At 35.7% G+C, this 23,128-nt stretch overlaps 1 protein-coding gene across 2 annotated transcripts; it reads left to right on the forward strand.

Annotated features, from left to right (window-relative positions):
* The first annotated feature begins 876 nt into the window (after positions 1-876).
* cass (cassowary) lies at positions 877-20,712 on the forward strand. 2 transcript variants are annotated; one of them, XM_068366528.1, is made up of 10 exons: positions 877-1,026; positions 6,362-6,523; positions 7,048-7,213; positions 7,578-7,741; positions 8,082-8,282; positions 9,411-9,617; positions 10,242-10,414; positions 10,753-10,933; positions 12,425-12,596; positions 20,010-20,712. In XM_068366528.1, the coding sequence occupies exons 1-10, from the start codon at positions 958-960 to the stop codon at positions 20,138-20,140; spliced, it is 1,626 nt and encodes a 541-aa protein (XP_068222629.1). In that variant the 5' UTR covers positions 877-957; the 3' UTR covers positions 20,141-20,712. The 2 variants fall into 2 exon arrangements, with proteins under 2 accessions (XP_068222629.1, XP_068222630.1); XM_068366529.1 differs by having other exon boundaries at positions 20,013-20,712.
* Positions 20,713-23,128: the final 2,416 nt, after the last annotated feature.

The following is a 23,128-nucleotide window of genomic DNA, read 5'->3' on the forward strand; positions in this document are numbered from 1 at the left end:
ATTATTATTAGAAAGCAATCATCAGCAAGGAAATTGGAACCTATAACCAATTTTTTATTAATGGCACCAAAATCAGAATTTCTAGATATGAATTTGAAAAAAAACGAATCGTTGGGGAAATTCGTATATAAGATATTAGGGATACAAATAAAGCACAGGTTGGAATTTGGTAATTATATGACGCTAACAAAATTTTAAAATATATATTGATATTTAAATCTATAAAACTTGATATAGTAGGTTTTTTTATCTAATCGAACTAAAATTTACGATTTTTCCTAAGTGAAAAACCAAACTCAAAATGTCCATATTAGGGTTACAATTAAAGCACAGGTTGGAATTTGGTAATTATAAAACGCTAACAAAATTTTAAAATATATATTGATATTTAAATCTATAAAACTTGATATAGTAGGTTTTTTTATCTAATCGAACTAAAATTTACGATTTTTCCTAAGTGAAAAACCAAACTCAAAATGTCCATATTAGGGTTACAATTAAAGCACAGGTTGGAATTTGGTAATTATAAAACGCTAACAAAATTTTAAAATATATATTGATATGTAAATTTATAAACCTTGATATAGTAGGTTTTTTTTATCTAATCGAAGTAAAATTTACGATTTTTCGTAAGTAAAAAGCCAAACTCAAAAAGTCCATAATGTCTTTCATTTAGTAAGCGTGGGTCCTGCAATGTTACCAATTCAGTATAATCAATTTTCACTTGTAGTAATTTTTTAAATAACTTTTGATTTTAGTTATGTGTATATCTATATTTATATATATTAAAAATAAATTTTCGTTATATATTTTAGTATAAAATTCAAATAATAAATATTTTTTAAATGTTTATTATGAAATAACAGTCTGGCTATACTTGACGCGCTTACCCAGCCTGAGTTCGTTTGGTCGCAAGTGGCTTGTCGAGTTTAGTGTATTTCTCCAAATTTAGCGACGATGGCGACCGTTGATCGTCTATACACGTTGTATAACATCATTTCCGATGCCAAAGACAAAGCTCCTGAGGTAAATATGTAGTTTTGATAAAGATTTTGTTAGTATTTTGATATATTCAGAAGCTAGGAATTTACCGGTCATGTCCACGCGGCAAATGAAAAAAGCTTCCGAGTTTGTTGATAATTTATTGAATTTATTGCCGCGAATTTAAAGATTTGTACTCGATTATTTATTTAGAATACTTTGTACCTTTTAATTCATTATAAGAAGCGAAAAAATGGCTTTATACATTCTAGAAACTCGAGAAAATGTATAATTTCTTTCCGTTTGCCGATCGGAGTCCGTATGACGCAAGCTTCCCTCGGTAGTGGTGTTGCTTTATTTTGGCGTTTCATGCTATAATTACAGGTTATTATAGATATTTGTTGTTAGTTTTATGGAAATCGCCAGGTATGATAAAGGTTATAGTTCAAATTAGGTCATTTTCGGTCAACTGGAGGTCTGGGTAAGGTTTGGCGGGACGTACCGGTGTTGCGTACAATAAGCCTAATTTAACCATTATAGTATACCAATGCCGGTTTTATTGCAGCAATTAAGTGCATTGACGAGTAAAATTTCACTTGGTGCCATTACCAAGACCCCTCAATTTTTTAAAGGGTCAGACTTCATTTTATCCATCGTGAGTTAGGGAGCCTATGTAGATTAGCGGGCCAGCCGAGAATCCCATCTCTTGAGTAATTTCTTCGTCGCCCACATTTATAATTTTTATTGGGGGGAGCCTTTGTAGGGTGACGGCCAGATCCCGTAGAAAAAGGGAATATTCTGAACTGAGCCCGTCGTTCTAAAAACGATTTTGGCGGGAGAAGCTAACCTTAAAAACTCACCTAACCTATGCTAAAAGCCGTATCCTTACCCAGGGGGCTGGGCCCTACCGGACCCTCCTTTAACAACATATTTAAGATTTGTAGACCATTTCCAAACGTTTTTATTCCATACAAGATAACAGTCGGAGCCATAATAAGCAAATTAGGACGCTTGGCCGTAGCGCTACAAACTACCAGACCCTTTTATATCAGCGGCCAGTTCTTAAAATAAAAATTGGGTACTAACGAACCTAAATTCCTCCCTTAAACCTAACCTACAAGCTGTGTCCTCACCTACTTATCCAAGGGGGGTTAACAATCCCCCGCGACTTCACTTTCACTACTGTATTTTTAGTCTGCCGTCATACGTACAGGTGGCTTTTATTAAAAAATATAACCCATCTAATATATTAACGGGTTATATCTATTATCATTTGAATATTTGCAAGGTTTAGCCCAAACGTGGCTTCTCTCATCAATACAGCTAGATAATTTTATTAATCACCTTTTAAGGTAAAAAATTTTGTTCCATCTAGCCAATTTTGCATGTAAAGTTATTTTGGTAAAGTTTTAAAAGTCTACATGGTATCATTTCGAGCAGAAAATGTTTTCCTGTAGCAAATAATGGGGTATAACTGAATTTGACCTTCATTTCAACTGCAAACAAACAGAACAACCAGTTTGACTAACTTCAAGTAGCTGAACTGGTTGCGGTTGAAATGAAGGTGAAAACCGGATAACTCGCGTTATTTACTTACTTACTTACTTACTTGTTTTGGGTTTAAATCCAACCCTCCACTGAAGTCGAGTGAACTACTTCTCGGGCGGGTCCATATTAATCATCTAACGAAACATTTTCATTATAACTTATACAATCCTTTGATTGTAGCATCTTCCAAATCATATGATCTTGTGAAAAGTAATGTCTTTAGTTTCTTCTTAAATTCAATTGCTCCCTTTAGGTCCTTCATTTCAGTTGGCAGTTTATTATAGTGTCTAGGCGCACAGTAGCTAAAAGCCCTTTCACCAAATTTACTATTTGTTCTTGGTTCAGATAGCCTATGTTTGTCACTCATGTGTCTTGTGTTAACATTTGTTCCTAGTTCTAGTTTATTCAGGCATTCTTTTAGATATTTTGGTTCATTTTGGTTCAGTATCTTAAACGTTAGTAAGATTAGCTTGTATTCAATTCTCGCTTTTACCGGTAGCCAGTGTAACTTAATTAGTGCAGGGGTAATTCTTTCCCTATTGTGTAGTCCTTTTATTAATCTGGCGGCTCTGTTTTGTACTCTCTGAATTTTCTTCAGCTGATAATTTGGTAAGCCATAGAACAGTGAGTTGCAGTAATCAATTCTTGAAAATATGTGGTGATAAATGAGTATGGCCATAGATTTTTCATCTAAGTATTTACTAATAAATGCTATGTTTCTAATATGATAGTTACAATTTCTTACTGGCAAGCGGTAATGTTGAGCTGCGCACGCTAACATTAGCAACGCTAAATATAATGATTCTTGTTCTGCCACTGGCTCGCTTCGCTAACATTAGCAATGTTACGTTAAAATATATGTATTTCTGAAACCTAATTTCCGACAGGAATGAGTGCCGTTTTTGAAGAGAGCGGACATTTTTCTATAGAAAAAAGTAGTTTTTTCCCTAGGCTACATTACCCTGTAATACAGTACAATAATACCGGGGGTTAACACTCCCCTGACCTCCCTTTCACTACCGTATTTATAGCCAGTCATCGTCATGCTTACAGGTGGCTGCTATCATACATAGGGGTTTATGTATGAATAGCAGTCACCTGTATTATCATGTCTAAATTAGAATACAGCAGTGTAAGGGGGTTGCAGGGGCGTTACCCCCCTCTCTCCCTCCCCTTAGGTAAGGACACTGCTTGTAGGTTATGTTAGGGGGGAAAGGTTAGGTTAGTTGATCTCCATTTTTCATGAACGTTTGAGGAACTGGCCGCTGATATACAAGGGCTCCCTTGTTTTAGCTCTGTTGTGGCTGATTTCACAAGTCTTTTGCAAGCAATACATTCTTTAGCTGTATTGGTGAGTCCTTTGGGGGTACGTAGATGATTTGATTAATCACCTTATGAGGTAAAAATTTGTAGTGTTCCATCTAGCTAATTTTGCATGTAAAGTCATTTCGGTAAAGATTTACAAGTCTACAGGGTATTTCGAACAGAAAATGTTTTCCTGTAGCAAATAACGTGATTTAACCTTCATTTCAACCGCAAACAAACAGAACAACCAGTTCGACTAACTTCAAGTAGCCGAACTTGTTGCCGTTGAAATGAAGGTGAAAACTGGTTAAATCTTTATTTACTAGAGGAAAACATGTTTTCTGTTAAAATATTTAAATATACTGTAATGGCTCTTGGTCTGCCGCGGGCTCTCTTCGCTCGCCAGAAAACAAAAGCATCAAGCTCATATGTATTGGAAAGCGGTAATGTTGAGGTGCGCAAACTAACATTAGGAATGTTATGCTAACATTTATATATTTCTGAAACTATTAATTTCCGATAGGAATGAGTGTCATTTTCTGAGAGAACGGACCTTTTTCTATACATAAGATATTTTTTCTTTAGGTTACGTTACCCTGTAATAAACCAAATTTTGTTGTTCCATCTAGCCAATTTTGCATGCAAAGTAATTTCTGTCCGATTGTTTTCATGTTTGTGTTCTGATAATCGTTTTCCTATTACCACAACCCTACATTTTGGTCTCCTTAGTACTGTTTCCTTTCGAACACAGACCTTTCAATCTTAAACATGGTCTGATTATGAATGGGAAACAAATTGAAGAACACCTAAGGGTTTTTCACCTAACATAACCTTGGAGCCGTATCCTTGCTTGCGGAGGGACGCTGCGACCCCCCTCCCCCTCCCTTAGACACCTGTATTACGCAGTGACTCCCTGATGTCATTCCTTATATTCCTTAATAGTCTGAGTAACCGTAGTTAGTAGGGTAAAAAAAATGTGGAGCCTTTGTATGTCAGCGGCCAGTTTCTCCTGCGTGCTTAGAAAATGAACACCAAATCTAAATTCTCCCCCTGTCCTAACTGTCAAGCTATGCCCTTACCTAATGGGGAGGGGCTATTGTTCCTCTGCAACCCCCCCCCCCCCCCCCCTACACTGCCATATTCTTGGTTGGCCGTCATTGTACATACAGGTGGCTGCTATCATACTTTCTCTGCAAGCAATTACAATATTTTAAAGGGGAAGAAAATCAAGAATGCTACTTAATCCATGGTTTTTTACCTAACGTAACATAGAGGGGCGCTGTGACCTCCCTTTCCCTCTTAACAGCCGTATCCTCATAAATTTATGTCTTGCGTTAATAGTCCGAGTAACCCCAAGGGGTGACATTTTAGGTTCAAAATGGGACTTCTCCAGAAAACTAATATTGTAATTGCTCGCAGAGAAAGTTCACTAGACAGTATGCTTGTAGTTTTGGGCCTTCATAACTTTACTGAGACATTGCCAGTAGTGTTATGTATGTAAATTGCTTTGGGGGAACACTTTCGACACTATGTTTCTGACGGAAATACTTCATGATTATGTACATTTGAAAATTAATAAAGTATGCATTTGTGGCGGTGATGTCATAAAAATAGCTTTATTTCATGTGTATGATATCAGAAAAGTATGAATTTAAACATTAGAGGTGGGTGGGAAACTACTGAAATTTAACCGTTGATTAATTGGGTTTTTGCTTTATGGCTAGACCCATGATATGAAGTACTAAACATTAGCTGTGTAAAAGGGACATAATTATGATTTTTTTTTGTGCGGTGTGTGTATGATGATAATCTTGAAAATATGGCAGATCGCAGGGGATGTTAGTCCCCACCAAACCCCATCAGGCCAGTAGGTTAGGTGGGGATGGTTAGGGTATGTGGTGCTATTGTGTAGAGGTGTTGCGGGAAAATGGAAACGATTTTTGTCATACGAAAGGCTAAAAAATTAACATTTTCTATGCACATGGGAGGAATTGGCTGCTGATATACAAAGGCTCCTTATTTTATACAGACTCCTCAACATGCATATCTGATCTAAATTATTCTTCGTTGTGTGGCTCTGCTACAAACCCCTTTTTCCTATAAACATGTGATCTTTGTTTATGAAAGTTAATCCCCATTGCCTAGCTAATTTGATAGTTGTAATTGAGAACGTAAACCACACTAAAGGACAAATTAATTTAATTATGGCTAATAAATAACATTTAAGTAAACCACACTATAGGACAAATGAATTTAATTATGGCTAACAAATAACATGAAGGACATGAATAGACTAGAATACTATGAAAAGCTGAAAAAACAATTCAGTAGTATTGAACGACCTGCATTATGGGAGATGTGATGTATCCACAAAGTGCCGTGAAGTGAGACCTTTGTAACCTTGGGACTTATTGTATAGGTACAAAAATAACCTTTTGCTTTATACCAATTGTTGCTTTTTGAATTCGGTCAAGATTTCTCCATGTCCAAGTGAAGAGTTTTATCGTAATTTAATTTTCTTTTACAGCATAAAAAGGAGTTTGCCGAGATACTGACAGGAGTAAAGGGAGGCCCCGGAGAAAGACGGCTCACTTCTCAGTTCATTGCCAGATTCTTTACCTACTTCCCAGACCATCAGGATCAGGCATTGAACACATTGTTTGACCTTTGTGAGGATGACGATGTTGCCGTAAGTAGCAGTTAGTAGTTTTGTATAATTTAAGTCAGCATAGCATATTATTATTGTTATTACTACTATCCCAGCTACAACCCTAGTTGGAAAAGCAAGATGCTATAAGCCCAGGGTCTCCAACAGGGAAAAATAGCCCAGTGAGGAAAGGAAATAAATAAATGAGGAGAACAAATTAACAATAAATCATTCTAAAATAAGTAACAACGTCAAAACAGACATGTTTCAACTGTAACTGATCTTAAGATGTTTAATATTCATTACCTCATTTAGTTTAATTTCCTCACGGGGCTATTTTCCCCTTGTTGGAGCCCTTGGCCTAAATCATCCTACTTTCCCAATTAGGACTGTAGCTCAGCTAGTAATATTAATATCTATGAAATATGTGGCAAATTAAAATGTATATTATGTCAAATCAATTATAAATGGCTTTGGGAATTAGCATTTTGTAGAATAGCTGCCTTTTATATGTACATGCTAGTCTATTGAGGTTTTGCGTATTGACGTGTCATTTCATTCTTCAGATTCGTAAACAAGCCATCAAAGATCTACCCACTCTATGCAAGGGCAAAACAGAACTGGTTCCCAAGGTAGCTGATATCTTAGCCCAACTGCTTCAAATGGAAGATTCTGGCGAGCTTACCACAGTACAAAATTCTCTTGTACAGCTCCTGAAGACTGATGCCAAAGGTAATAATTGTGCTCTAGTTCTGGGGGAAATGTTATTCAGCTCTGCAAGTGGTTTTTGGTAATTGGTCATATTTGAAACACAGTTTGTTTTAGCACACTGGGATCGGACGTTGTAACGGCTCTTTCTTCCGTGTATCCAATCCTGTCCCTTATCCTTCGAGACAAGGTTAACTCTATTCAGGGAAGGACAGCTGTGGCATGTTTTAAACACATCCCATTTGTATACACGATACCTCGGGATATTTTCTCCAAGGGATAAAACCCTGTGATACTTCTTAGGTTAAATTCTCAGGTACATCACTTGCAGAAATATCCCAAGTAGGAATTACTGTATTTTGTTTAATATTTTTTATACTTTCAACAGGTACACTTACTGGTCTCTTCTACCAAATTCAACATAGCGAAGAGGAGTTGGTTAGAGAACGTTGCATCAGATTTCTTCATGCAAAGATAAAGGTTTTAGGTCCAAATGTCTTTAATACCGAGGTTGAAAACCTTGTTTTGACAGAATCCAAGAAAGTTTTGACGGTAAGAATGTAGGGTATAGTTTTGGTTTTGAAAGTTGTGAAAATCTCAAACATTTGAAAGTACTCTGAAGATTTTAAACAATTGAAAGTACTCTGGAAATTTTTGAACATTTCAAAGTACTCTAAAAACTTTAAACATTTGAAAAGTACTCAGAAAACTTTAATTTCAAAGTACTCTGAAATTTTGAAACATCATAGTACTGTACTTTGAAAATTTTGAACATTTCAAAGTACTCTGAGAATGTCAAGCATTTGAAAGTACTTTGAAAATTTTAAACAAAAGGTTTGGAACTAATTTTAAACATTGATGGTCAATGTTAAATGTGTATTATCGTTTTCAGGCATCGCTTTCTGAGGAAGAATTTGTCCTAATGATGGGAATTATGAAGGAGCTGAAAGTTTGCAAGAATATCAAGGGATACCAACAAATGGTCGAGTTAGTTGCGGAACAGGTGGACTTTGCCCGTCCCTTGGACGCCACCGATCTGGAAAGCGTTCATCGTTTGGCAGCTTGTACTAAGCAGGCCCTGCCTTATTTCTCAGTAAGTTCCCTTATTAACCGTTTTACCCCCAAGCTATTTGGAACTTTCCAACCCTTAACCCCCAGGCGGTTTCTTTTTCAAGCACATTTTGCAATATATTTTGTTTAAATTGCGCTAACAGCCTTAAATTTCATCATAGAGAGGTCAGGTTGGTCTAATTTTTTAGGAAAATGCCTGGTTTCTCGTAAAGTTATCAAAAATATGCATAAATGTAAAAAGTATTTTGCAAGGGCATACTGGTATATCCATGGGGGGTAAAGGGATAAGTTTTGTGAAACGTACCAATACGTTCTTTTAGGGGTAAAAGGGTTAATGTTATTAATTGCTAAGTTACAACCTTAGTTGGAAAAGCAGAATGCTATAAGCCCAGGGGCTCCAACAGGGAAAATGGACCAGTCGGGAAAGGAAACAAGGAAAAATAAAATATTTTAAGAACAGTAACATTGACAAATATCTACATGAACTATAAATTCTTTTAACAAAACAAGAGGTAAAGAAATAACGTATAAGTGTCCAAGTGTACCCTCTAACAAGAGGGTATTTGATTTGGTATATCTATGATGGCTGTACTATAAGATTAATGATTTACAGAAGGTCTTAAACCTGAAACATTTTGGGGATACAAACACAAATCCAACTGAAAATAGTGAATCTGAAGTTTGACACTTCTATTTAAATGTTTTGATTTTAATTATAGAATTGTTGTTAGGACAAATTTTCATAATTCTCCTGTCCTATTCTGCATCCTGCCGAGATAAATGAGATATTTGGCAAATACTGTTATTTTTCGTCAATTTTCATTATTTCCGGTTGCAAAGTTGGAAGGTTATGTTTTTTTGTGAACGGCTTCCTGGCCACAATTTTAATCATAGAGTAATGAAACTTGCAGGGATTAACTGCTATGTAAACTGGAAATTATTACAATTTGGAAGGTCAAGGTCACTGGTAAGCAAAATGTCCATGACATCATAAACACAGACTTTAAACTGTGTTCATATTTGAGTGTGCGAAAGTGGATGCCAATTAATACATATTAAGGTCAAGGTAAAGCTGCCGCGGCGGAGGTCTGCGTTCTAATGAGTGCCCCTCTAGTTACATTATTCAACTTCTCTTGCTTTTTATTTTCAGCACACAATCAAATCCACAAAATTCGTTGAATACATGTGGCGCGAGGTGGTGCCAGCCTTGGACACGCTGCAGACCGGAGCCACTGAAGCAAACAACAACGCTGCTTTGATCCTCGACCTGCTTAAGGTCATGGCCGAACTTGTCCCATATGCCGGAACAGTGGAAAGTCTTGAAGCTAAAGTCAAGGCTATATATGCTAAGTTATTGGTAAGTAGTTAATGCATTATTTTTGTATCATAATAAGATGTTTCAATCAGCTGCTTGTTCTCGAATCCACCTTCGGTTTGCAAATCTCAAGAACTTTTAAGTTATCTTGAGTATTCCTTATGAAGGACAGTTTCCTATTAGAATCAATGATATATTTGAATGCCTAGTTTTCAAATAATAATCGATAATGTAGATTTGAAAACTACTTGAAATATTTGCTTTTTTTTTTTTTTTTTTTTTTTACCAAGTCGAAAACTTTTATGGACGTGAATTGAGAAATGTGAGAAATATTTGTATGATCATTTCTGTAATAAAGCATGAAATTTTAAGGACACTTTAAACTATAATTTGTATAGATTCTTTATAGATATCTTTTTCTTCGATTAAAGCTTTTCCCGCTATGCAGGGTTGCTATTTCTGGAAATCCGTTTCCAATTTCTTTTATCTCCAATGTCTTAAACTGTGAGATGTTTCTCCTCCATATCTGCTGTTACACCCACCAATCTACTCTTTGGTCTCCTCCCACCTGGCACATCCATCTCCAACATTCTTTATAGTTATCTGTTTTATCAAAATTATGTATTATCAAGAGCAATGTGGTTTATGGGTTTAATTATTCACCAGGACGTGATGCCTCTGCCACCAGAAGGTGAGGCTGCCACACAAGCTTTGGAAGGGGGCGTCAGTCTCGAATTCTCAAGAGTTGAGTGCCTCCTTTACATCTTCCATCATCTAGCTAAGAATCACACAGAGTTTTTGGCAAATGATGCAGACCGATTGAAAGATTTCCGCACCAGGTATGTTGTTAGTGTTTTTTTTTTTTTTTTCACAGGTGTTCTCTGTTAGTTTATCCCTGCAGGATATGCTTTAACCCGTTTGTGAACAGCTGCCTGGTTACAATTTTAACCGTAGTGTAATGAAAATTGCAGGGATTTTTTGTAAAAAGCTCGAAGTTATTAAATTTTGTAAGGTCACGGTTAAGCAAAACATCCAATTCACGTTATCAGTCATAAGTCTGGACATATTGTTACAGAAACTTTTAACTTGGTTCATATTTGAGTGTGTGAAAATCCAAGACATTAATACATGTGAGTGTCGTGCAAACATTTTAAGTCAAGTGTGTTGTTTTTTCCAGGCTACAGTACTTTGCTCGTGTTTCACAAGCCTACCAGAAGCGTTTACGTGAGGCCGTTTCAAATAAAACTGGTGCTGAACTGAAGACAGAAGAAAATAAGATAAAATTGATCGCCTTGAAAACCACAGCAAATATAAACATTCTGATTAAGGATCTATTCCACCAACCACCATCTTACAAGGTAATTTATTTTATATGTAGTTAGTGAATTGATATACTTCCATATTTAAATGAGAGGAGGTCCTCGGCTTACAAGCATTCGTCATACAAACACCAGATAAAAACAAATCCAACGGAAAATAACAAATATAAAGAAATACTGTACTGTTATAAAACTATATTGTTTAATAAACAAAACGGCAGTTATAAAAACCTGGTATCTCATGTGCAACCAGACTATTTGTTGACTTTTTTAGCTGGAGATCATAGGAATGGGATTCTGGTTAGGTTTACCCTAGGCCAAAATTTAACAAAACTGGACTTGCAAACAATTTGACGGACAAACGGCTTCTTGGTCTTGGAGCCAATTAAGCTTGTAAGTTGAGGAACTTGTGTACATCCATATTTTATATATGCAAGTAATGTGTGTGTATATCCATGCATTTGTGCTGGACAGGGCTAAAGTGTATACCTCTGTAGGTGTGTGACAACTTTTAATTGTTACCAATGATAATAGGTATTGGCAAATATCAGGTGCAATGAACTTTATTTGCTTTTTATATTGGGTCTTCCTATAGCAGTACTATAACTCATTCTCCCTGTAAGTCCCTCCCATCTGATAAGGGCTGTACAGTACCATCAAAGGCTAAACATGGGAGTATTTTTCCCTCTTAGTATCCCGTCCATGCGCTTGTCCCTGTTACCTGGTTTTGACAACTTCTCATGATGTGAGGGATTTTTTGTAAATCTTGAAATGTCGGTCACATCCCTTGTCCTCACAACTGCTATGGGGTTAACAATGACATTGCAAGCAAAGCCACTCTTAACTCCTTGGGCATCTTGTTTTTCCAACTAGGGTTGTAGCTTAGCTAGTAATAATAATGACAATGACGCTACAAGTGAAGCATTATGATCCACTTTTGTACAAAGTTTGTTTTCAGTATTATTGCTAGGTATGTTTAACGAAATATTGACCTTCTCTTTTAGAACTTTTTTTACCTAATGGTGGAATGTTTCCAGTCAAACTGCAACTGTAGACTCGTATACTTGATTGAAGTTTACTTAAAACTTTATTGATGCAACTATTATGTCGTTGAATGGTTAGAATTTGAGAGTTGGTGTATCATTATTCATAGTGGTTCATAAGAGTAGATAGTACATGTTGCACAAGTTATTGCAGTTCTTGAACCTTTGTATATACAAGAATTATAGAGGTGGTTTCAACCATGATTTAATGGATGGAATAGGGAGAGATTGACAGTATATGTTAAAGTAACACTCTGATAGTTACAGGTCGCATAATTTGAGTTTATCTTCATAAGTGTTTATTACATGCTTATTTGTAGTTTCTTTAATCTCATAATCGGTAGTTATGCTGAAAATTTAATATTTATTAACCCAAGAATGGAAGTTGGGAAGTCAGAATTAATTGGATTTAGAGTAAAAATAGACATAATTCCTGAATGCTGAATTAACCTCTGTTCCTTACTGAAAGAACCCCTGATATTTTCAGGCTAAGATCGCACTCTCTTGGAAACCTGTATCTGGGTCATCTTCATCTGGGGTCGCCAATGGAACAGAGAAGAGACACACGCCCATAAAGTTCGAGGAGAAAGAGGCCAAGAAGCAGAAGACAGACCGTCAGATCTATGCCCCACCTCGCGACAAATACAGCCAAAAAGCAGGCCAGTACTGTAAGTGTTTTTTGATAGGTTGTGATTATAGATCCTTTCGTTTGAGGTACTTCAACCCCGTTGCAACCTTTTGCATGAAGTTGGGTTTTGAAAATAGTATTTTAACTGAAGAAGTTTTAAGCCTCTCAATTTTTTTTGGCCGATTAATTTTTTTATCCAATTATCGTGCCCCACAAAAATTGCTGTTCACATTTGAGAAATGCTTTTATTAGTAGCCGTTGAGCTTTCCATTTTATTTTGCACGATTAAAAAGCTTTTGTTTTTTATTATTGGATCTATAAACACTGCCTTAGTTTAGCATAAGTTCAACTCTGTTAATTTGAGCTTTATTTTTTGTAGTTCTAAATGAAGAGAGTTGAACTATGACCATCATAGTTGAAAGGGTAAATCTGTCATGAGATGTAGAAGTATTAAGAATGGGCTGAATTACAGATTACTGTTTGGTGAGTTGATCGCCTAAATAGAATATATCATCAAAAACCCTAAGGAGAAAATTCCTTTAACGTGTGACAGATTATTCCCAAGTACAACGATTGATAGTTGTATGAAGTTGTTCATGACCATTTTTTATCAGTGTTAGGTAGAGTATTTTACTCCATTTTAACTACCTAATAATTATAAAAACTGGCCAAGGAGAGCTTTATGTAGCATTTATGGTTGATTCACTTATGTAATGTCTTTTGTAGTTGAGAGTAATTGAATTGTACAGAAGATATGATCATGTAATCTAATGAGTTTTGGAGTAGCACTCGCTGTTGATAGTCACAATATTGTTTTTGCTAGGCTACAAGGTTTCTTTCTTTTGGTAAAATTTGCCCAAGGTCTGGTCAAGGTTTCTTTTTGTTGGTAAAATTAGGGCAAGGTCTGGTCAAGGTTTCTTTTTGTTGGTAAAGTTAGTCCAAGGCCTGGTCAAGGTTTCTTTTTGTTGGTAGAATTAGGGCAAGGTCTGGTCAAGGTTTCTTTTTGTTGGTAAAATTAGTCCATTGTCTGGTCAATGTTTCTTTTTGTTGGTAGAATTAGCCCAAGGTCTGGTCAAGGTTTCTTATTGTTGGCAAAATTAGCCCATTGTCTGGTCAAGGTTTCTTTTTATTGGTGAAATTAGTCCGTGGTCTGGTCAAGGTTTCTTTTTGTTGGTAAAATTAGACCATTATCTGATCAAGGTTTCTTTTTATTGGTCAAATTAGTCCGTGGTCTAGTCAAGGTTTCTTTTTATTTGGTAAAATTACCCCCATTGTCTGGTCAAGGTTTCTTTTTATTGGTCAAATTAGTCCGTGGTCTGGTCAAGGTTTCTTTTTTTTTTTGGTCAATTTATACCATTATCTGATCAAGGTTTCTTATTATTTGGTAAAATTACCCCATTGTCTGGTCAAGGTTTCATTTTATTTGGTAAAATTACCCCATTGTCTGGTCAAGGTTTCTTTTTATTTGGTAAAATTACCCCATTGTCTGGTCAAGGTTTCTTTTTATTTGGTAAAATTACCCCATTGTCTGGTCAAGGTTTCTTTTTATTGGTCAAATTAGTCCGTGGTCTGGTCAAGGTTTCTTTTTTTTTTTGGTCAATTTATACCATTATCTGATCAAGGTTTCTTATTATTTGGTAAAATTACCCCATTGTCTGGTCAAGGTTTCATTTTATTTGGTAAAATTACCCCATTGTCTGGTCAAGGTTTCTTTTTATTTGGTAAAATTACCCCATTGTCTGGTCAAGGTTTCTTTTTATTGGTCAAATTAGTCCGTGGTCTGGTCAAGGTTTCTTTTTTTTTGGTCAATTTATACCATTATCTGATCAAGGTTTCTTATTATTTGGTAAAATTACCCCATTGTCTGGTCAAGGTTTCATTTTATTTGGTAAAATTACCCCATTGTCTGGTCAAGGTTTCATTTTATTTGGTAAAATTACCCCATTGTCTGGTCAAGGTTTCTTTTTATTTGGTAAAATTACCCCATTGTCTGGTCAAGGTTTCTTTTTATTGGTCAAATTAGTCCGTGGTCTGGTCAAGGTTTCTTTTTTTTTGGTCAATTTATACCATTATCTGATCAAGGTTTCTTATTATTTGGTAAAATTACCCCATTGTCTGGTCAAGGTTTCATTTTATTTGGTAAAATTACCCCATTGTCTGGTCAAGGTTTCTTTTTATTTGGTAAAATTACCCCATTGTCTGGTCAAGGTTTCTTTTTATTGGTCAAATTAGTCCGTGGTCTGGTCAAGGTTTCTTTTTTTTTGGTCAATTTATACCATTATCTGATCAAGGTTTCTTATTATTTGGTAAAAATAGCCCATTGTCTGGTCAAGGTTTCATTTTATTAGTCAAATTAGGCCATTGTCTAGTCAAGGTTTCTTTTTATTTGGTAAAATTACCCCATTGTCTGGTCAAGGTTTCTTTTTATTTGGTAAAATTAGACCATTATCTGGTCAAGGTTTCTTTTTATTTGGTAAAATTACCCCATTATCTGGTCAAGGTTTCTTTTTATTTGGTAAAATTACCCCATTATCTGGTCAAGGTTTCTTTTTATTTGGTAAAATTACCCCATTATCTGGTCAAGGTTTCTTTTTATTTGGTAAAATTACCCCATTATCTGGTCAAGGTTTCTTTTTATTTGGTAAAATTACCCCATTGTCTGGTCAAGGTTTCTTTTTATTGGTGAAATAAGTCTGTGGTCTGGTCAAGGTTTCTTTTTGTTGGTAAAATTAGACCATTATCTGATCAAGGTTTCTTTTTATTGGTAAAATTAGCCCATTATCTGGTCAAGGTTTCTTTTTATTTGGTAAAATTACCCCATTATCTGGTCAAGGTTTCTTTTTATTTGGTAAAATTACCCCATTGTCTGGTCAAGGTTTCTTTTTATTGGTGAAATAAGTCTGTGGTCTGGTCAAGGTTTCTTTTTGTTGGTAAAATTAGACCATTATCTGATCAAGGTTTCTTTTTATTGGTAAAATTACCCCATTATCTGGTCAAGGTTTCTTTTTATTTGGTAAAATTACCCCATTATCTGGTCAAGGTTTCTTTTTATTTGGTAAAATTACCCCATTATCTGGTCAAGGTTTCTTTTTATTTGGTAAAATTACCCCATTGTCTGGTCAAGGTTTCTTTTTATTTGGTAAAATTACCCCATTATCTGGTCAAGGTTTCTTTTTATTTGGTAAAATTACCCCATTATCTGGTCAAGGTTTCTTTTTATTTGGTAAAATTACCCCATTATCTGGTCAAGGTTTCTTTTTATTTGGTAAAATTACCCCATTATCTGGTCAAGGTTTCTTTTTATTTGGTAAAATTACCCCATTATCTGGTCAAGGTTTCTTTTTATTTGGTAAAATTACCCCATTGTCTGGTCAAGGTTTCTTTTTATTGGTGAAATAAGTCTGTGGTCTGGTCAAGGTTTCTTTTTGTTGGTAAAATTAGACCATTATCTGATCAAGGTTTCTTTTTATTGGTAAAATTACCCCATTATCTGGTCAAGGTTTCTTTTTATTTGGTAAAATTACCCCATTGTCTGGTCAAGGTTTCTTTTTATTTGGTAAAATTACCCCATTGTCTGGTCAAGGTTTCTTTTTATTTGGTAAAATTACCCCATTGTCTGGTCAAGGTTTCTTTTTATTTGGTAAAATTACCCCATTGTCTGGTCAAGGTTTCTTTTTATTGGTCAAATTAGTCCGTGGTCTGGTCAAGGTTTCTTTTTTTTTGGTCAATTTATACCATTATCTGATCAAGGTTTCTTTTTATTTGGTAAAAATAGCCCATTGTCTGGTCAAGGTTTCATTTTATTAGTCAAATTAGGCCATTGTCTAGTCAAGGTTTCTTTTTATTTGGTAAAATTACCCCATTGTCTGGTCAAGGTTTCTTTTTATTGGTCAAATTAGTCCGTGGTCTGGTCAAGGTTTATTTTTTTTTGGTCAATTTATACCATTATCTGATCAAGGTTTCTTTTTATTTGGTAAAAATAGCCCATTGTCTGGTCAAGGTTTCATTTTATTAGTCAAATTAGGCCATTGTCTAGTCAAGGTTTCTTTTTATTTGGTAAAATTACCCCATTGTCTGGTCAAGGTTTCTTTTTATTTGGTAAAATTACCCCATTGTCTGGTCAAGGTTTCTTTTTATTGGTCAAATTAGTCTGTGGTCTGGTAGCATCCCGGGGCCAGAGAAATGCATCACCATTTCAACACCCTTAAAAAAAATTGTACTTTGTTTTACTCCACTTACCACACCTTTGCAAAAATATTGGCTGCTCAACATATTGGCACTTTTTAGTGGTTGGTCACTTTGAATATTTTCTGTGCAACATTTATCAGAAGCATTTTTTATTTGATATAATTTTCATGAGAATTTGCCAGTTTCTTATCTGGCTTTAATATTTTGAGGATGATATGCCCCTGAAAGTCATCTTTATTTAGGTGGATCACTTCAATATTCTTAATTTTTTACTTTTTGTGAATTTTACCGACAATTTGTGCTTCCTTTTACAATTGTCTATTGACCTAAATGAATGTGGATATTGTGAAGGAGCAAAGCACTTGTTAGTATTAGTTTTTTAGCAAAAACTATTACTGATTATAAAACGTGATTAGTAACCAATGTTCCATTAAGTCAGTGGGGAGGACAAGAAAATGTTTACTGTTTATCGTTTGGTGAAGCTGTAGCTTTGATAAATTTCCATGAATTCTACATGCCCAGTGTCCTTTTTCTTTTGTTCCTCTAGTGATGATCGAGTATCATAATTTGATCTGAAAGTTGCGTATACAAAGGCATCGTGATAGAGAGCATTTTATGTTGGGTTGTCGTCTATTGGCATGATCATATTTTTATTACATTCAGTTATATAGTGAAGTTATTTTGAGTTATGTGGGCCCATGTATAAAGATGGGTGGTTGTGGCCACATTCAAATAGTTATAAAATTAAGGTTTTTCAGAATTATTTTTCTTCATAAATGCTGCATAGAAATTAAAACATTCTTAGTTATAATGGTAGTTTTACGGTATGTATCGAATAAGGATAATGTATCAAGGGCTTGATTTTAAACCCTTTTTTTTTCTGTTAATTAAATGTCCCCACTTTGCTTTCGCAGGATGTCATAGCTTTTCCCATATGCCTGGATCCGAGTAGTTGGTGTTTTGCTTGCAGCAGCTACAAGTACCAGTGATCCAAATGTTTTTGAAAGATAAATTGGCAGTTCAGTAATTCTCTTTTGAGTTATCTGGTATTTATAAGGAAAATTGTCTTCAATTTTACCTTGAGTTGTTTGCACTAGTGTGCAAATTTTTTTTTTTTATGTTCTTTCATTACTTAAGTTTCTGTTAGTACAGGAGGTCCTTGACTTAGAAACTTTCGGAGGTGCAAACACAAATCCAACAAAAATAAGTTAATGAAATAATATAATAAAATTATATGAAATATGTAATAAAATATCATTTTATACAGTAAGCAAAATGACATTTGTAATAATCTATTTCATATCAAACTACTATTTGTTGCCTTTTGTGGCTGGAAATCCATAGGAATGAGATTCAGGTTAAGCCAAAGGTTAACAAAATTCGACTTTAACAGCTTCTTGGAACCAACTATTTTTGCAAGTTGAGGACCTCCAGTTACTATAATTTAATTTTGAGATACTAGCCAGGAATACTATTGATATTTTATAAGGAGACAACACCATGTCATAAAGCTGGAAAAGCAATGCACTCGCATCCTTGATCTCGTAAATGTGTGGAGTAATGTTCAGTCAACTGAACTAATAGTCTTCCGGTGTACAGCTATTATTAACCCTTTTACCCCCAAAGGACGTACTGATACGTTTCACAAAAGCCATCCCTTTACCCCCATGGATGTACCGGTACGTCCTTGCAAAAAAATGCTATAAAAATTATTTTTTTCATATTTTTGATAATTTTTTGAGAAAATTCAGGCATTTTCCAAGAGAATGAGAGCAACCTGACCTCTCTATGACAAAAATTAAGGCTGTTAGAGCAATTTAAAAAAAAATATACTGCAATATGTGCTGGGAAAAAAATTACCCCTTGGGGGTTAAGGGTTGGAAATTTCCAAATACCCCGGGGGTAAAAGGGTTAACTTTACACGACCTTTGGTGATGTATGAAGTTGCGATTTTCCCATTTTGTTTTTAGACTTCATAGCTACTTTTTTTCAATCAGACTGTATGGTTGATGTTTTGATGTAAACCTAAAATAAGTTATGACAAACCGATCGCCCAACCAAATATATCTTTCTTTCCATGGCATCCAAATCTTAAGTTAACAATACAGTGATTAGTTGCGGCTGCCTACAGTTTGTGTAATTAAGTTGTTTTTCCAATACCTTTTACAATTCTCTGTAAACTATAGTAAATAGTTTATCCACTTTTCTTTATATATCTATAATGTATATTCTTAGTGTCAATTTAAAACTATTTTCAATAGCCTATTCATTTTACTGTTAAAGAAACTTATCTTGTTTTTTAATAGAAAAGAGATTATTTCCTGAATTAAAAGTTAGATGTTTAGGAAGCGACTGACAGAAAGGATAGAATACATATAGAAAACTTTTAGTGGCGTAAGGGATGCAGTAGTAATTCAGTTACAAATACTCGATTGTGCATGGGCAGAAAATCAGAGGCAAAAAGGGGTGAAGTTACAACTTGAATATACTAAGCTTTAAATTGTTGAGAGGCTCTAGAAGATGTCTTGACATTGTGGTCAAGTAATTTGTCCGATTCTTTCACCAGTCAAAATGAGTTGAACTGCAAATATCCATTACGGTTCATATACTACCCTAAAAGTCCTTGCGAGTGTTTTGTTTTTCAGCTGTTTTCTCCTTGACTTAGAATGCATGTAAGGGCCCTTCCACACGAGAGGCAGACTCTTACCAATTTTGTAGTCTGGGTGATACATGTAGATGGCTAGTACAGTGGTAACGTGTTTGCCTAGCATTACGCATGGCAAGAGATAGATCCCCGCCCAGGACCGTGAGTTTAATCTGTTTCCTGGGGAGGCTACTGCTGTGGTAGGGCACCACAGTGGGGGGTTGGGCTTGCCCGGCTGACGTTCTGGTGAGCATCTATGCTGATGGAACTCGAACTGAAACCAGATACCTTTAACCTTTAGATCGGAAACGACATGCAAACCTTTGAAGTGCTCGTGCCCGTTGTGGAGGCACTGGTTGGCTGCCTGACTATTGTCCGACACAACTCCAACTGCACTCTGTCGAACATCTGGCCCAAGTTATGCATTCACCTCCCTGTGCCTAACGTATGCCTTAGTGTGTTTGATCTGGTAATACTTTCAAAGCGAAAGATTTACAGGCAAATCACAGTGCCTGCCTTGCATTTGCCCCTCTTGTGGAAGGGCCTTAAGGGTTTAGTTGTAGTTAAAGATTTTAATGATGTTTAGAAGTGCTAATTGTAATTTTTTCACAGCAGGTGGAGGAGGAGGAGGTGGTGGTGCACGTGGCCGCAGCAGGAGCCGTGGGAGAGGATTTGGATCCAACCGAGGAGGTTCTTTCCGAGGTGGATTCCGTGGAAGACGTGGTGGATACAGAAGTTATTAAATTTCTCCTTTGTATCAATCTCTCACCGGGTGGGTGATAGATGATTTATCATTTTTGAGACTTGAAAAATACAAAATAAATTTTCATAAGGTTTTGCAAGCTGAAAGAACTATGAATGTCTAGTGAAAGTGTTCATTATATCAGTGATGTATGATATACCCTTAATTTTGGATTTGTTTCAATAGGTTTATTTACATAGCAAAGTCCAAAGATATTTTTGTTTGACCTTTGAAATAAAGAATGAGATTTATTTGGTCAGGGCCTTTCCTGTACTCGTGTACTTTTACTGTATTGATAACGTGAAGATCTGTATAATGTAATTGGCTGCTCCTTTCCAAGCAGTTACAGAAAGAGCAGAGTTCTATTATTGAAGGCATTAAATCCAGTGATAGGTTTAGTGTATCCTTTGGAAAATAAGCTTAAGTGTTTGGGACCATGAGGCCAATTGTTAATGCTGCATCATCAAATGTTTTTCCTTTGGTTGCGGCACTTCTTGTGCCCATTGATTTATAATCTGTTTTGATAGGTTTACATGTACTGTAGAACTGCAGGAAGTAAAGTGATGAAATTTTCGTTTGACCTTTTGTTTCATCTCGAGATATTAGAATTGCTAGTAGTTTTCTGGCCTATGGAATGTCCTCTTTCCAAGACATCCTTTTTAAGAGTACCTGTGTAATGACTTCGAGCAGTTAGTTCTAAGCAGTGAACCAGACATCGTTTTAAGAATTTAAATAATTTATAGATTGGTGTATTAGCCTCTACCACAATTAAGTTAAGAAATGTGGTTCCTTTCCCACAACTCCTCCCCCTCCCAACTTAGTCATATTGTGAATGACTCTTGGAAGTAAAGTATGCAACAAGAAGCCATCAGGGATTTTCCTTTTGAGTGGCGTAATAACCAGTGGTTTGTGCTGCCGTTGCTCCGAGGTTTAAGGAGAGCAGAAGAGTCTGCTGCGCCTCATCGGCTGGGTAGTTCTGCCACAGGCTTCGCCACTTCTGCACCGTGAAGTCAAGTTAGAAATCTGTGTGGGAAATGCATGTAAAATCATACTCTTGCGTCACTTGAACCCCCTAGTTTAGATACGTTCTATTTTCAGGACAATACCTTTTTTTTTTGTGAATGTTTTTTCCTTAGGTGAATGTGGCCGTTCCATGGTTGCTGATTTGCCTAGGCTTGGGTTGCCGTTGATTTTCATACCATATTTCTTCACTAACGGTTTAATGTTATGTAAATTTGCAGTTGAATAAAACCATTCCTCCCCTTTTAGTGAAGAGAAATTGTAGAAAACTTATTTTCCCTTATTATTAAAGAGAAATTTGTAAAATATTTACTTTGTTACTGAAGAAATATAAACTTCTCCTTCAGATGATCAGTATTCTTAAGTAATCAGAGTATTTGAGTTTTCAGATGTTTGGAATAGAAAGTGTGCGGAGTACTGCTGACTAAGGACAGAAATGGTTGTCGGCCATCATACATTTTTATATGTTGAAAAGGTACACAATTCGTCATCAGTGATGTAGGATGAAATGGACTACAATTTGAAGAAAGCCATTTTTAAAGTTTTTTCCCATTTTTTTTTTTTAAAGGTGCACTGCAGAGTTTCCCAACTCTTACCCTATTAACAGGTTGCATTTACAGAAGATAGCTTGATTGTGGAGGTGGTACATCTCATTAATTTGTTCCCCCTTTCTCTCAGGTGCTGGTATGTTTCTAATTCGTCTTGTTTTCTAAAGGAGTTTTCTTCAGAGCGAAGCAACAAAAAAGGATGTATATGTATAAAATATTTCCGCTTTAGTTTTTAAGGTTTTTAGGTTTTCCAGATGGCTCGTTAATGGCATTTATACAGTTCCACGGGCATCCAATGACATAGAGTATGATTTTACATGTAAATTTACCAAGCTGTAATTTTCACTCATTTTATATTCCCTCCGCATAGAACTTGTTTTAAAAAATTCAGTGAAATCTTGTTATTGTTCATGAAATTACATCCTGCAAATCTGTATTGTGTAACTTTGGCACCAGTATGAATAAAAATTTCTTAATGTACAAATATGACCTTTCTTTATCCAGGGATGTACACTGAGTGTTTGAAGGTCCAGTAGAAATTGTAAGTTATCTTCGGGCTGAATTAGAATAGTTGATAGCTGCTGCTCGTCATGAAGTTTACAAGTTTTACCTTGAGCAAAGCTGAATTAGAACTATACTCTTCAGTGTTACTAGGTGTGAAAAAGAAGCTTCAATCACTGCACAATAATCATAAGGTAGTTTTAAAGTTTTATTTATTAATGCTGAATTGGCACTGTTCCTACATGGATACGAACTTAGTTGTTTAAATTGGGTTACGCCTTGTTCTGTTTTCTACAACTCTTTTCCTCCTACATATATTGATGCCAAGGGCCTCTCTATCTAGAGCTTTTAAATCAATACTCCACTCATCATCTACTTCACACTCGGCCATGCAGGCCTGGGTCTTCGAACTCTTCTAGTGCCACGTGGAACCCAAAAGAAAGTTATACAACTTGTTAATAAGAGAAAAAGCTTTTGGGTTCATCCTGATTGATTACCTGACAACTCCACTGCTGGGGAGTGTTATTTGTGGTTGGCAGTAGCCTTCACTCTACGGTATTCTGTTCGATGAATTATGCAGACGGTTGAGACAGGACCTTGCTTGAATTGCTAGCTTTGGTTTAACTAGCAAAATTAAAAGTTTTTATAACTTCATTTATTCCTACGCAGATACAAATTCCCAAGTCATTGAAATGAGCGTCCTCCTCAGATGGGGTAGTCCATTAAAAGGTATTCACTTTCTCTTGACAATTGTAAGTACATGGAGGTTTAGCAAAAGTGAATACGTAAAGACAAAATGGCTCGTGAAGAGGTATGGTTAGTGTCTAATTCTTCAAGTCCAGTCTAAGATGTAAAGCCACATGAAAATCGAGCATCTAACAAGATCAGTGTATCAAATATAATTTTTTATAAATGAATAC

The sequence above is a fragment of the Palaemon carinicauda genome, chromosome 44 (assembly GCF_036898095.1).
Source record: "Palaemon carinicauda isolate YSFRI2023 chromosome 44, ASM3689809v2, whole genome shotgun sequence".
Lineage (NCBI taxonomy): Eukaryota > Metazoa > Arthropoda > Malacostraca > Decapoda > Palaemonidae > Palaemon > Palaemon carinicauda.

What these genes read in the sequence shown, in the direction of transcription:
- cass (XM_068366528.1), top strand. Translation starts at nt 958, where the DNA reads ATGGCGACCGTTGATCGTCTATACACGTTGTATAACATCATTTCCGAT. An exon ending in CTATATATGCTAAGTTATTG is followed by an intron (nt 9,618 to 10,241) that starts GTAAGTAGTTAA and finishes ATTATTCACCAG; the next exon opens with GACGTGATGCCTCTGCCACC. An exon ending in TTGAAAGATTTCCGCACCAG is followed by an intron (nt 10,415 to 10,752) that starts GTATGTTGTTAG and finishes TGTTTTTTCCAG; the next exon opens with GCTACAGTACTTTGCTCGTG.